Raw genomic sequence first — 15,965 nt, 5'->3', positions numbered from 1 at the left:
AGAGTCAGTTCAGGAGTAGGTCTCCTCTAAGGGAGGGTCTAAAATTTCTCTTATAAATGTATAATTGTCTTTCTTTCCAATGAAAAATTAAAATATGGGGGGAAAGATGCAATTAACATTTTTTGTAATAGCTAGTAAACTACTTAAAAAGTACTTAAATGCCTAAGTAGTAGATCAGAAGTTTGGATTAATTATAAAATTCCTTTTGTTAATTTTGGAGTGCTTTCATTTATCATTTACCACCGTAGGGCTTTAATATTTTAATGTAATTACTCAGAAATTCAGAAACAAAAAATCATTCAAATCAGAAAACTTTTTATTTTTGAAACATTAACAATTAAGGTTTTTAGATTTTACAAATTAAAATTTAGAATGTGTAATTTTGAACTATTTTCTTTGAACTCTGCATTTGCTGATTTAATATTTTCATACAATTAAGCAAATTCTCAAAGATCTCTAGCAAAAACGTGTAAAATCTTTTTTGTATTTGTCTATTTAAATGAAATGCACATTCCAACAACTTCTACTTTTCCTTAGTTCTGTGAATAAAGTTGGCCATAATAGTCATGAGTTTTATTTTTTAATGTACTTGTTTTTTTCTGTTAGTCTTTCCTTTACCTAGCTTGGTACATGACCATGTCAGTCCTTGGCCATTACAACAATTTTTTCTTTGCTGCTCATCTCCTTGACATTGCAATGGGATTCAAGACGTTACGAACTATCCTGTCATCAGTGACCCACAATGGCAAACAGGTATCAAGAGCATCATCTCTTCTTTTCTTTACTTAAGAAGTACAAAGGACTAATCACTCCATGACTGAATTCAGCTAAGCTCTGAAAGCTGCTCTGCAGGCTTGACAACAGAATTATTCTTTCATCATGAAGTTTAGAACTTGTGTCTGTGGGAAAACTAGCCAGTGGGATTTATAACCACAAGAAAATGGGACTAGATCATATGGCATTAAATTCATTCTCCAGCTGTGTCATAAAGTCCCTGTTCAGAATTTTTTCAAGATTAATCTAAAGAAAGAACCAGTTGAGGTCCAGTTACTCTTGCTGTTAGAGGGCTGTTTCAGAACCTCAGTCTATTGATAGTAACAAATCTTTTCTTATGGAAACTATAAAAGCTGAAACTGTATTTCTGATTTTAAGTAGAGAAAATAACCAAGGCTTACTATGTGTTCAGATCTATTGTAGGAGTAATGCTTCATATAATCTGAGATTTCTAGTAATCCTCAAGTATGGTAGCCTTCCTAATCCAAAGGACCTTTGTAAACAGATAATGGTAAAAAACCCATCCTTTGTCTGCTAGAAGAAGATATTCTAGCAGGACAGCTAATATAATTCTGCTATTCAAGAGGGCTGGGGAAGGTAACTAAAGGTCTTCTCTGTTTTGTGTACTTATTTGCAGTTGACCTAAGATGGAGCTTCAAGCCTGGCTTTATATGCTGTAGGTGCTTTAGAAGTCTGGTGGCTATTGCCATTTGGAAATTTATTAGTAGCAATTCATTGTTTTTATTCTGTTTTGTTTTAAGCAATGTTGATACTAGTGAAATGTAAAATCTTTAGCAATGATTTTTGTAAATATGAACAGAGCGATATGAGAGGCTTTCTCTTGCAAATTTAATTCTGCCTTCAAATACACTGTCCTTGTCACCAATTTTTATGAATTAATACACATTGAAATGAACACAGTTTATATTCTAAAACAGCTAATTAAGTATAAGACATTTAAGATAGAGTCTTAGTTATGATCTCACCTTGACAAACTGTTTTAAATTATGTAGTTAACAAGTTTCATTTGTGCAACAAAAAATGTCTTGAAAAGTTACAGGAATCAACATATTGCAGCATATGTCCTTCAAAGAACAGAATTTTTTTTTTCTTAAATTCTTAATTCTAATTTCTTGAAAGAATAAAAATGGGAAAGAATAAAAACGACTGAATACAGTGAAAGAATTCTACATTTTAGTTAGTGCTGTATTTCTGTGATAACCTGCTGCTTTTTATCTTATTATCACAATCAGATACCTATAATTGCACATACCCTATTGAAATTTTGAGGCCTTCTTATATTAGTTTTACATTATGTAAAGTGGAAGCCCTCCAGGCCCATGACTGTAGATTGCATATATGATTGCTGTAATGTCACCAGGATCTGTTTGTTTAGAAACCTTAACAGCAGCTGTGTGAGAAGAGATCCATGACATGTGCATGTGAAAGTGAATACAAATGACTGAAATTCCTTGCTGTTATTGAGAAAAGCTTATCTGATAGGGTTTTATTATTATTATTGTTTCTAACATACCAGTGGAAACAAATACAGTTATTTCTTCCTTAAATCTGTATCAGCCCTGTATTAACTTCATTTCTGTGTAATGCTGCCTGAAAACAAACCTTAAAAATTTAGAAGCAGTGATAATACATAGTTTTGGAAAAGTAAACCCTACTATAAGTTCCTGTTAAGATTCACAAATTAGTCCTGAGTTGTTTTTCACATTTACACTTATCCTGATACACCAGAAAAATAACAAAATGTAATTTTTACCTTTCTTCAGTGGTAGCACAGAACTAGTATGACATATTGTTTGTCAAAAAAAGTGATAGGGTGGTTGAATGGATGAAAAGAGTTTTCCAAGGGCAGTTCATGTATGTATGCATGGATAGGCAAAATCAAAGCTGCTTTTTTTTTTTCTTTTCCCCACATTATGTAGGTCTTGTTTTAACCTCTCAGCTGTGTGTCCATTTAACTGTGCCTGTATACTTTTGGCATAGAATTTGTTCTGAAGTCTTTACAAAGTATCTATATTGCAAGGGCATTATTTGTGATATACAACTTTTTAAGTCTGGCAATTATGCAAGTGAACTGTCAACATGCAGGACTTTACAGTTCACTTTCAGCTGCTTTCCGTAGGGCTCAAGGCAAAATTTTAATGGTGCTGCAGTTGAGCAGTGGGGTAGTCTTTGGTGCTTCTGAGAGGTTAGAGTTAGAGATGTTAAAGTAATAGGAAGAATCTGTTTTATCTGTGATTACATAGATGTAACCAAAACAACAACCAAAACTAAACTTCTGGAAATACCATATTGCAATTAGATAATATGTGATATTAAATAGTAATCGTGTTGTTATTGGGTAGAAAACTTTCAGATATACCTCTTCTCTGTGTGATTACATAGCTTCTGTATGATTCTAATGGATTGTTTGTGTACGTATGCACTTGAGTTTGCAATGTTTGTCTGTATAGTTATTTTTCTGAAGCATACTTTTCTTTTGAAAAAATAGCTGAAATGCAGTCTTTGCATAAAAATAACTAAATATATTACCAAAGGCTACAGATATGCAAAGAGACAGAGAAAATAAAGAAAGTTTTGCTTTTCTCAAGACTTACTGTTTCTTTCTTTTTCTTTTTTCAAAGAAAATTGTATGGCATACTCACATGGTGTTATTATATCTGTTCTATAATTTTGTCTTCCAGCTTGTGTTAACAGTGGGATTACTGGCAGTAGTTGTATACTTGTACACAGTAGTGGCATTCAATTTTTTCCGGAAGTTCTACAACAAGAGTGAAGATGGTGATATGCCAGATATGAAATGTGATGATATGCTAACAGTAAGTATTAGTTTGCTTTCTGCTTTTTTTCTTAAACTGTCACCCTTTTTTTGTCCTGTGCTTCATGTAATTTCCATTCATATAGTTATATCATTAGCCAGTAATAGAAGGATCATAAGTGAAAGTAAAGTAACAAAGAATATATTGAAGATCCATAATAACAGGAGATACCCTGTGTATGTTAAACAAACATGTCTATGAAAGAATAGAATAAATATATTCTTTTCTATAGTTTCTCCAAAAATGAAAACCAAATAAAAGCCAGGAGACTGAGCCAAGTCAGGCTCAGGAGCCTGAGTAAAGGGAGGAGGTACTTCTGAGGAGGTACCACAGGCCTTTCAAGAGGTGGCTCAGTTATAGTCAAGGACTTTCATAAATAATTTAGGTTCTGAAATGCTTCTTTAAACTTGAAAATCTGTCAGTTTTCACTGGCATCAGCTGACATGATTATCTTCCTTTGGCAGTTCTGTTACTGGAATCTTTTCTGTGCTAAGAACCCGTGACAATAATTTATTACTTACTGCGATAGTGCCAGGCTTTGCAGTTGTGGATAGTAGGACTTACGCCATTAAAAAATGCTGAGATGTGTTGATGTTAGTATCCTCTTAAAAGCAATCCTCTACAACAAAATTAAATGTATTTCAAAATCTTGCACAATATTAATGACTTCCAGGAAATTAACACTATGTAGTTTAAAAGCCCCGTGGTAAGATAAACTCTGAAAGGAGTTTAATATTCCTATATTTTTGTCCTGTTTGGAACTGCTCAGTACAAGAAAGACGTAGATAAGCTGGAGCGTATTCAGCAGAGGGCCACAAGATGATCAGGAGCTGGAGCACTTGCTCTGTGAGGAGAGGCTGGGGAGAACTGGGCCTCTTTAGCCTGGAGATGAGAAGGCATTTGGGGGATTGGGAGCACCTAATAACAGCCTTCCAGTACCTATGAGGAGGTTATTGAGAAGGCTCTTTACAGCAGCAGTGTGGCAGCAGACAAGGAACATAAAGCAAAATGAAAGAGGTTCCAAGTGGGTATAAGGTAAAACTTTTTCACCATGAGGACAGGCAAGCGGTGGAGCAGGTTGCTCTGAGAGGTTGCACAGTCTTTGTCCTTGGAGGTTTTGACCTGACTGGATGAAGCCCTGAGGAACTTTGACCTCACAGGGGACCCTGCCAGTTTGGACTACAGACCTCCTGAAGTACTTTCCAGTGTGACCTGTTCTATTATTCTATGAAAATGCTTTTATAAAAATGCTATTATATTATACAGGAATGAGTTTGAATGACATGTGATATGCTACACAATCAGGGTTTTCTTTTATAAAATCTGTAAGACTTGCAATGTAATGCTGCAGGAGAAAAAACATATTTCATATTTATCTACGATGGAAATATGCTCTCACATGAATTTTTACAGCAACATAGCTGTGTCCAATATGCAGTTGTCAAAGTGAGGAAGAGAGTGAGCAGTCCCTTTTTGCATGAAATAGCTACACATCTCAGTGGCTTTATTTTCTCTTAGCCAAATATATCTCCCACTGAGTTCGATGAGAGCAAGTTTTATAGGTGGGGTGAAAGTAGGATGTGAGCTATTATATAAATATTGATAAGTGATTGTAGGTGCATGAAAGACAGATGGTGTGTTTGGAGGGGAATGTTTCCCTTCATTCCATGGCAACAAAAATCGGAGAGGTAAGGAGGGAAGAATGTTTTAGGGTAGCATAGTATCTTGAAAGATTGCCATGTACTTATATGTTACCAGCTTGAATGCATCTGGCTGCTTTTGCTGTGCTATGTTCTTCTTGTCTCTTTTGGCACTCTTTTTGGCACTTTTAATTCCCAGGTACTAAAGAGACTAGTTGTCAGATTATTCTTATATCCATTCTCCGCGTCATTCTTTTGGTTTATTATTCCTTTTATTGTTGCCTAAGTATTTATATCTGTGTGCATATAGTTATTTTCTATATGAAGAGTAATCTAATAGAAAATTTCACGATGAATAAAAATATACTTTTAAAGTCCAGACAGCTTTCTTGACCTTGAAGGGAAGTGAAGGTTCAGTAATTACCCTTAAGGACAATTTCTGCACTGCTCTTTGTAAAGACAGAATTTTGTGCTCTTAGGTTGGAAAGACATAAAGCTCTGCAGAAGATCTCTTAAAACTTGTGCCGGAAAACTTCACTTGGCCAATAAGGATTATTGTTACTGGCCTCACTACTTTTTGATAAACAGTGAGAACCCAAGATCTATAGTTTGCAAGGCTACTCAGAGATAAAGAAAACAATCCCCTGCTCTAAACCTGTGAGGCTGATATAATTTAATATAAAATTATGATAGCATGATAGAGAATTTTGCATTTTCAGCAGCCCACATTACAGTCCTCAGCCCTATGGTATCGCATTTCCCACTGTAGTTTTACAGCTTCCTCCATTATTAGCTTGTCTCTGCACACACTTCCTCAAAGGTATTTTTTTATTTTTATTGGAAACACTGAAGATGGGGAAAAATCGGAAAATACAATTTTAGTTAAAAGGCAAAATTTTTTATAACTGCAGTTGTTATAAACCACATCTTTTTTATGTACATAAATATTATTATGATCATTTTATATTATTATTATGATCATTTTACAAAGTGAGACATATAGACTGTTATTTGTAAAATGGAGTGATAACAACTCAGCTGCAAATCTAGAGTTAGAATTTGTCATTTGAGCCCTATGTTTATCAGGACCAGCTACATAACAGTATTAGGTTTTCAAAGTTTGTAAGTCTTTGTAGTTTTTCAACTGTGTGTTAATCATCTTCCATGTGAATTCAGAAGCATGAATTTGAATTTAGTTTCAGGCATGCTTGTTGCTAAGGCTAGCCCCAGTCAATTCACTTTTGAGCTGGGGAAATGAGAAAAGGGATGGACATGGTGGTAATCATATTTCCTACTTTCACATTATTCCATACTGGAACTTCTGTATATTAATCATGCTGTGTCACTGTGCTTAAGGTAGTTGAACCTTTGATCTTTTGAATTGCTACATAATGATAAAACATGAAATGCTGCAATTTCACCTGCGCAGCAGCATTTCTGCTCCCTCAGAAGTATACATAAACTCAAAGAAGAGAAAAATATGACCTGACTTGGCCTAGCTGCTAGAACGTAGACTGGTTCTGCCAATTACTGCTTTTGCAACAATGGCAATTTTTACTTCTAGCTTCAGACAAACTTTGTATTACTTTGTTTTGTGTTTTCTAGTGCTACATGTTTCACATGTATGTTGGAGTGCGTGCAGGTGGAGGCATCGGTGATGAAATAGAGGATCCAGCAGGAGATGAATATGAAATCTATCGGATTATCTTTGATATCACTTTCTTTTTCTTTGTGATTGTCATCCTCCTGGCGATTATACAAGGTATGTTTGTAGCCTATGGTGAGACTGAAAGTGTATTTAGTGTGCACAAATCTTAGTTCTATGGTCATCCTACCTGCCTAAGATTCAACCAGGACACCAGGGCAGATCATAGAGCACAGATTTATATAGTAAATCACACCCAGCTAGCTTTATCCATGTGCTGTTCTTCCCAATCTCTGTGTAATCAACAAGCTCTACCTGTATCAGTGGAAACAGAGAAAGAGCTACTTGCCATGAAAATACTGATCTCACTACAGTTTCTATCTTCTCATTGCCCCATCTAAAAACCCCCTGTAAATGATCAGCAAGGGAAGTAATGAGAAGGAATGTTGTGGCATTCCTTAAAATTGCCTTGCAGCATGTGTAAGCTTAGCTAGACAGCATCACTAGCTTTACTTACACTATCCCGCCTTCCAGGATCTAATGATTTTGACTGTCTGGTAAATCTTCAGAATGGTGGTAGTGGTTTGAGAATTCAAACATAGCTTTAAGATGTTTAACCTTTTCTTACCCATAAACCTCTGTTTGGCCTGCTGCCTACTTACTTGAATAACCTCAGTGAGTAAATAAAGATGCCTGATATGAAACAGCTTCAATATGTCCTGATTAATGACAGTGGGAAGCTAGTCAGCATCAGGCTGAGGCAGTTCTCTCTTTAAGAGAAACTTTGGATGATTGTGTGGCTGTTGTATTCTGGATACTGGGTAATGAATTTTGGGAAGTCAGGTTTTTTTCTATCATGTTTCTGTTAATGATGTTTTTTGTAAATATAAATATGATATATGATAATATCATATTTATAAATACGATTGCCTAAGGAACTTAAAAGCCCTATCTGTGTACTTAGTGTATCTTCAAAAGGTTGTCAAGAATGCCCAGAAGATCCTCTTTTATTAAAGTTTGTACAAATTTACAGAAGTAAATACTTAATTTTGGAAAAACATGAAGATTTTGCTCGGTTCACTTGCTCTTGTAAATAGTGATACTTTATTCCTTTATATAAGCTAACAGTTAAGTTATGATGATTTTTACGCTAGTACGGATGCATTTCAACCTCCTATGAGGAAGTTGAGAAGGCAACTCAGAGCCTGTGGTAAATTGTTCACAACTCTTACTGAAGCGACAGGTTGTTTTAAAGAGCCTGGGGACAGAATTTCTTATAGCCTGAAGCAGCATATCTCCTACTGTTTTCCTACTGTTTGTTTCTTCATTTTGTGGCTGGCTGAAGAGGAGAGGCCATAGCTGTCAAACTTTGAGTATAATTCTCGTGGTGTTTTCATCAGTTTTACAGAACAGTAGTGCCGCTAATGATGGTGGAGTTGGTCTTGGTTTGTATCAGTGTAAGTGAAGGGAGAATCATAGAGAATTTAAAGTCTGGACCACTGACCCTGTCCTGGTTTTTCTTCTTCCTTTTTGTATCTCCCTGAAATGATCCTCTGCCTCTGTAGAGCTTGCATAATGGAACTTTATTATTAAATGACAGCCATAATGAAAGCAGGATGCACAGAGCTCTGGGCCTCTTTGCATCCGCCATGTAATAAATCCCTGAACTCTACTAAGTGTATAGTAATATTATTTTTATATTAAAGCCTCCGTCACTGTAAAATCATGTGTGTTTATGTACTACGTAGGAGTTAGGGTTAGAAAATTGTGAATAAAACAGAAATCTGCTTGTCCCTTTTTCTTTTTTTTTTAAATATAAATCTAAATGGTTCTGCTGACCATGTTACAAGCTATTTTCTTTGGATTATTCATTTTCCTTAATGTATTTAGTTATTGTGGTTTTTGAAACATATATTGACTTCTACTTGTCCTGCACAAGATTCTCATTTGATACTCTTTGTCAGAGTTTTGTTCTTTAATTAACTATGACTTTAACTTAAACCCTAGGTTTAATTATTGATGCTTTTGGTGAGTTAAGAGATCAGCAAGAGCAAGTCAAGGAAGATATGGAGGTAAGAAGTTTTAACATCCTGTTGCTGGACCATTTCCTATTTTCAGATTTCCTGAATATCTATTTAAAATCAAAATATGATAAAGCTAGTGGATAGTTTTTTAAACTGATAGGAAAAGAAGTGCTTCTGTAGAGGGTTCAATATCACATGATGTACTGGACAAGATTCTACTCTCACACCTCAGTGCATGAGATGGAAATTGTAATTGAGAAAGAACTTTTTTGATTTTTTTTTTTAATTTATGATATCATAAAAGCTAATATAAGCATTTCTATTAGTGTCCAATAAAATGGTCTTCGGGCATTTTTATGATGAGAAAACTCTGGGTTACATCTGGATTCTGAATAGCATTTACTACTCTTTGCTCCTTCCTGTTAATGAGGTGTGCTGTACTTGGGCAGGGTGCTACCTGTTATGTTTTATGGGATAGAAACACAGTTTGTCAAAGTGATACTCTTCTCTGAACATGTTTTGGATTTGTTTGCGCATTTCATTTTTGTGTATTTTTTAATGGCTCCAGATCACATGGCCAGCTTTTTGCTGTCAGGGATAAATTAACAGAAAATCAGATAGAAAGCCTAAGAGTTTATTTTCTCATGCCTTTTAAAGTTTATAGTAATGTCTTTATTTTCATTTTTGTAAACAATAACAAAAAGTCTTTGTCCATTTCTGTGTATTATAATGAATTTCATATTTAAATCTTTCAGATCTTCAGACTAGAGGTTTCTAACACTCAGTGTTAACGCTGTCATGTTACAGTTCATCTCACACACAATTTTCTTTTGTTAATCTGTGTGTGAAAATATCCTGTATGTGCTGATTTTCTATTCTGTCATTTAAATATGACTGTCAATTCAGAAAAGTGTCAAGAAGCTACTGTGCTCTGCAGTCTAAACTAAGAGCATATTAAATTTCAGCTGAGCAAACACAACTGCCATTGAGGTAAAGATTGACATAGAGTACAGTGGCCACTACTTACAGTGTTCAAGGAAGAAAATTTGCTTTCAGCTTTGACCATTTCATGTTATTCTTTCTCCTGACATCTGTTCAGTTATGGATGCCAAGATTTTTTTTCTTTTTTTTTTTTAAGGTGCAAGAAGTAATTCTGATGGTAGTTAAATTTTTATTCAAGCTTTTTCACTGAAGCATCCACTCTCAATCCCTAAAGGAAAAGCCTTTTTGTTTGGCACATATTATACTTGATGCATGGCCATTTCCAAGAAAATTATTACCTTCTTACTGAGCTTTCCTCAAAGAGGTGCAGAGTTGTGCATAGTGTTGAAGTGTTCTGTGTTCTTCATTCTTTCAGACAAAATGCTTTATCTGTGGAATAGGAAATGACTACTTTGATACAGTGCCCCATGGCTTTGAAACACACACGCTACAGGAGCACAACTTGGCCAATTATCTGTGAGTAGGGTAAAAATGAACTCCTTGCTCTCTCGTGACTCTTGCAGTGCCTGCAAGCATTTAATCCACTCTGTTGTATAAGGAAGACTCAGTACTGTTTGGCTTTGATATGCACTTGTGTTGTCTGAATGAACAAGTGAAGGAAGGAGGAAGACTTTCTTTTTCTCTTTTTTTGATAGGATCCGTGAGAAAGAAAATTTCTGTTACTAGGAAAGCTGTTGTGACTTAGGGAAGAGATACAATTCTGTGGAGACAGGAGCAGAGAATGAACAAACTTTGTTACCCTGTTTCCTACTTGGTTTAGTGTTTTGCAAAGTTTCCTGAAGTACTTGAAAGTGAATATTCAGAAATACACTTTTTGTGTCTAACTATTATAATTGATGTATTCCATTCATTCTTTATAAAGGGCATCACACAGATCTCTTCTGCCTTTTGCAGAAGTGATGTAGGAGTTCCATTGCTAGTTGTCAGTCGCAGCTGACAGAAACCTGGCAAAAGACCTCTTTTTGGTGTTTATGATTTTCTCAGATTTTCACTGTCCAGGCAGAAAGTTTTAATAGTTTGATGTCTACTTCAGACTGAATATTTTTTAGGGTTCCAGCAAAAATTAGTGAGCAGTTTTATTCCCATTTCCAAAAATAAGATTAGAGGGAAAGATGTTACTTAGTAAGAATACCTAGTACCTTTATGCTGCAGTGAAAGGATTTAAACTTGATGGTTGTTGTGCCAGGGATGTAAATATCATGTCCTATGAAAATTTACTTCATGTTTTGTATGACTTAAAAAATTAAATTATTAGAGTTTGATAGTTAAATTCCTACAAAGAACTACAGAAATAATGTGCTATAACATACTTATCCTCACTACATTATCCCAAGAAAATTTTTTTAATGTTTTTGTGCATGATCGTATTTTATATTTTTACATGGGTTTTGAAAGTGGGATTTTGAAATCATCACCTAGTGTGTGTCAGATATCTCAAACCCCCAAGCCTAATGTATTTTAAAAATGAAAATTTTTTTTTCTGCTCATGTTGATCTTGAGTTAAATGTGCTAGTAAAATATCCCCAATCTACAAGTTGGGAAAGATAAATCTTTTAATCATCTTCAGTATTTATTATTCATTTAAAAAAAAAAAAAAGGTTCCAGTGACTATTTCTTGGCATTCTCTGTCTACCTTCAAGTTAGTGTTCCAGGGTAAGAAAATGTCTATTATAATTTTCAGATTAGAAAGCTTAGAAAATCTTCACTCAAGCTGAGTAGTTATCTACTGTAAATCAAACTGAATCTCTTGCCTTTTGGCATACTATTCATTGAATGATGAGTAAATATCAAAGGTGTCAGGAAATTATGTTAGTATTGTCAGGAAATTATATTTAGTATATCTGGGAATGCTATCATAAATATTCTGAAACTTGTAAATTCAAGAACAGCATTATATTGCTGTATGCAACATACTGAAAAATATGCATTCATCTATGAATTGCCTAATGCTTCCAAATACTGTATTTGTAATAAGTATTTTTTTGCTTGTAGGTTTTTTCTGATGTATCTTATTAATAAAGATGAAACAGAGCATACAGGGCAGGTAAGTGAACAACCCTATGACTGTCAACAGTTACTAAAAAGTTATCAAAATCATTCAGGCTTGTCAAAACTAAGAGTATTCTAATGCATAAGTCCCTATATGGTAGGTGACTTAATTCTCATTCTTCTAGACAATTCTTTGGACATCAGTTGCCTAGTGTTTGCCTGAGCATCTATTCTGCAGTACTTTCTATTCCTATTTTGTTGTCTGACCTGTTATTCTTAAAGTATGACTCCCCCAAAATACAAATGCAAACTATAAACAAAAATAATGAGAAACAGAACATTTAAGTGTCCCATGAAAGCAAGACTCTTCACTTCTCCCTGTTGATTTTCTTTTTTATATTCTTTGTCCTTTGTTATTATACGTCAGTTATATGAGATTTTAAGTCTACGTTTTCAAATAGCTTCTCTTTTTTTGTGCATCTGTGAAAGGCATAGTGCTGATGTTTTTGCCCAACAAAAATGCACAGGTTGAGTCCACATGAAAGAGCTTGTGCATGTATTTGAAATGAAACTTGTGAGATATTTTTTCCTGAGGTTTTTCTTCCTCACTGTTCATTGTTCTTTTAAACTTCTAATGCTTCCTTCAGCTTCCTTTAGATACACTTGTCAGTAAAAAAGGTAACAAATTTAGAGACTAGTGGATTTTCTAGTGAGAACCTTGCAGCTGAACTGAGTAAATGTTTAGGTGTTGCAGCTCACAAAGTCCCCAAATGAAAGGCATCATGTACATAGTCACAGATTTCTATCACAGGGATGATACGCTATAAATTTATGTAAGTTGCTCTTTTTGAACTCTAGTGTATGTACTGGGCAGCTATAATCATATTCCCTGCATAAATCTTCTCAGCTGGGTGAAGTAAAAGATTTTCTGCTTTTCCTCTGTTATTTTGGAATATCCATCTTTCCTTTGAGAATTTCATATTAAACAAGATAGAAATCTTTTTGTTACTTTTTAATGCATAATATCGGGGCATTTGTGTTTGCTTTTTTGCTTGGCATATTATGTATGTAGTCTCACTATATTCACTGAAACCAGAGTGTGTTTTCTGCTGATTACTCAGTTTTGATACTAAAATATTAATTTCACTTAATCTGAAAGTTTAGAGAGTACTTCATACTACATAAGTTGTGTAACAGATGTCCCTTCTTACAGGGAATTTGTATAATAAAAAGCACAGCTAACTGTTGAAGCTAAAATGGAAATAAAGCTCGTTTTGTATTATGCATGGTATATAGGCATGTTTTGAAATGGCTAATAAAGAAATTCAAATTTCTATGAAAGAAAATATTCTGCTTATGTTGCTATTTGGTCTTGTGACCAGCTTTACATGAGCTTTACAGTGTTCCTGGATGTGAAACAACAGCTAAACTACCTGGTCCTTTTCTATGTGTTTCTCTAGTGCTTTTGACTAGGTAACAAAAATCAAAAAATTGCTCTAAACTGAACAAAATAATTTACATGATTTGTAGGCTGATATACAGCAAACTGATATGAACAGAATCAGAAAAGTGCAACAATTTATAAATCGGGGAAAAAAAAGAAAAAAGACATGCTTGTTACTTTCTCATTGAATCAAGTTAATTATTTACATTTTGTTTCTTGCAGGAATCCTATGTATGGAAAATGTACCAAGAACGATGCTGGGAGTTTTTCCCTGCTGGTGATTGCTTCCGAAAACAATATGAAGACCAGCTAAACTAAGCAGAGATGAGGATTTCCGCTTGAAAATATGTCCATGTATTTCCCAGCTCTATTGGGAGTGTCTAAAATATTTCTTAAATTCCCAAAGCTATGTGCTTTTTGGAGCACCAAAGCTCTGTTTTTAATGACCTAACTGCACTTTTATTTTCTTGTGTATTTGCTTTGAGAACACTGGAGTAAAGAACAATGAAAAATAACAGCAACTCTGGAAAACAAACCAACCACTCACACATGCACACACACACCCACGCACACAAAATATCCGTATACATAACATGTACACATAAAAAGAGACTTAAGACAGCTTATTTCTGAAACTGCCAGATGACACCCTTGTCTATGAGGTCACACACGGAGTGGCATGGTAGCAACACTCATTCAATCTGTTTATTTCATCATCCTGGAAGGAACTATATGTAGTTCACAGAGCACTGTAAAAGATTGTTGTGGACACTAAGCTGTGGGGAAATAGTGCCTTACTATATGTGGGTTGAGCTATGCAGAAGATGAGTGCGTGGTGACATTTTTTTTTCTTTACATTCTCCCTTTCTTCCAAGTTAATATTTATTTTGTGTTCTTGGTGGGTTTGGGAGGAAGGGATTTGGTTGTGCACATCTTTTTAATAAGACTGGAGTGTCTCCGGAGAAGAGTAGGTTATTCTCATTAAGCTAATTTCACATTTACCTTCCTCTTTAGCTCTTGCTCTTATTTTGGTAATGCTCTGATGCAACACTGCAACTTTATGAAATCTTTGTATGAGAACAAGAAGACTGCAAAAAACACTTTAACAAGAAATGTTTCATTGCATGTTTATTATGCAAGTTTAAAACAGTCAAGATAACCTTCAGAAGCAAGTTGATCAACATGAGAAAAACATTCACAATAATATATCCATAGTAATAAAGTGTTGTGGGCTTTATTGTACATTTGGAACGAGTGTCATCAGCCAACAATGTATATGTTATGAATTTGACAGTAGTTTTGGTTTCTTTTCTTTTTCTTTCTTTCATTTCTGCCACCTGTGATCGATAGTGGAGTTGAAGATTTTCTCATTAAATTATTTTTTAAAATCAGAGCTGAAGCAATATCCATTCAGGGATTCCATCAGTTGCATCACGAAACACCAATGATGTGTACATCACTCCATTTTGAGTCCTTTGCAATTGTAATGCCAGCCTTCACAAATAAAAAGACAGATTCAGAATGGAAGTAAGCTGGTTTTGGTAGCATGTGAGATCTTTCTTATGGAGTATTTTTATTTTTAGGGAGTATTTTTATTAATCCCTGAGTTAATTACACCACTTCAAAACAGGATTAAGCTGCTGTTTCCTATAATGAAAGATTTTTTTTTCCTCCAGAACTTCATGCTGTTCTGTCTCTCCACCTCATTTCCTTACAGACCACAACTTTATCATAAAAGAAAATGGCTGTGCCAATATTCAGGTATAACTAAGAAACGTTGTAACAAAAGAAATAATCCTTTAGAAAATAATAATCCTAAAATCTTCTAATCCAAACTTTCAGTTCAGCTGAGTATGAACATTGCTACTCTGAAACTGGGATCCCCATGAGATTCTGATTTAAAATTCTCCCCAATTCTAGACCCCTTGAAGCCAGAGTGTGGGGTAGGGGGCTGGCAATGGCGGGAGGGCACAAGGAAGGCACTGCAGCCTCAACTTCTTTTCAGATTTAACCCCCCCCCCCCCAGGTGGGGGGTTCCTTCTGGCCTTGTTTCCTCTCTGTTCGGCAGAACTCCATAGAACAGTTTTGATCTAGAAATCAGCGGTGGCAATAACATTCCTTTTTGGGTATATGTCATGAGAAGAGTTTTCCCATGACACACAGACAGACACACAGACAGACAGACACACACACACACACACACTCACTCACTCTTTTGGTGTTGCAGATTTTACTGAGAAATATTTAACTAGTGATTCTGACTGATGTTTCAAGACCTCTTTGTTTTGAAAACAAATTCAAGTGGACTTTGTAGGCAATATGGGAATAAAGCGGCATGTTTCTTGAACCTCAGCTTCCATGTTACATGGCTTCTAGGGCATCCTTGCTGTTGAATCCAATATTCTCTATGAAAAATATATGTGAAGCCACACTTAAACATTATAGTCTTTCAGGATGAGATCTACTGATTGTATAGTGAGATAAAACTTTTTTTTTTTTTTAAGTATAACAAACATTCATTTGCGGAATGATGTTAATTATAGCTTTCACAGAAGCAAGTTACTTCCTGCAGCTAGGAACCAGTTCATTAGAGTTTGCAAGGTCACTACT

At 35.0% G+C, this 15,965-nt stretch overlaps 1 protein-coding gene across 1 annotated transcript in view; it reads left to right on the top strand.

The window, feature by feature from the left end:
• The window catches only part of RYR2 (ryanodine receptor 2), a 352,195-nt gene extending 336,534 nt beyond the window's left edge, over nucleotides 1-15,661 (top strand). Inside the window, exons 101-107 of the mRNA XM_067294572.1 lie at nucleotides 607-753; nucleotides 3,477-3,611; nucleotides 6,857-7,013; nucleotides 8,904-8,968; nucleotides 10,278-10,378; nucleotides 11,915-11,966; nucleotides 13,578-15,661. Of these exons, the coding sequence (XP_067150673.1) occupies nucleotides 607-753; nucleotides 3,477-3,611; nucleotides 6,857-7,013; nucleotides 8,904-8,968; nucleotides 10,278-10,378; nucleotides 11,915-11,966; nucleotides 13,578-13,673 (753 nt within the window). The 3' untranslated portion in view covers nucleotides 13,674-15,661. The remainder of the gene's footprint in view (nucleotides 1-606; nucleotides 754-3,476; nucleotides 3,612-6,856; nucleotides 7,014-8,903; nucleotides 8,969-10,277; nucleotides 10,379-11,914; nucleotides 11,967-13,577) is intronic.
• Nucleotides 15,662-15,965: the final 304 nt, after the last annotated feature.

Source organism: Apteryx mantelli, chromosome 3 (assembly GCF_036417845.1).
Source record: "Apteryx mantelli isolate bAptMan1 chromosome 3, bAptMan1.hap1, whole genome shotgun sequence".
NCBI lineage: Eukaryota > Metazoa > Chordata > Aves > Apterygiformes > Apterygidae > Apteryx > Apteryx mantelli.
This window is presented reverse-complemented; position numbering and strand designations above follow the sequence as displayed.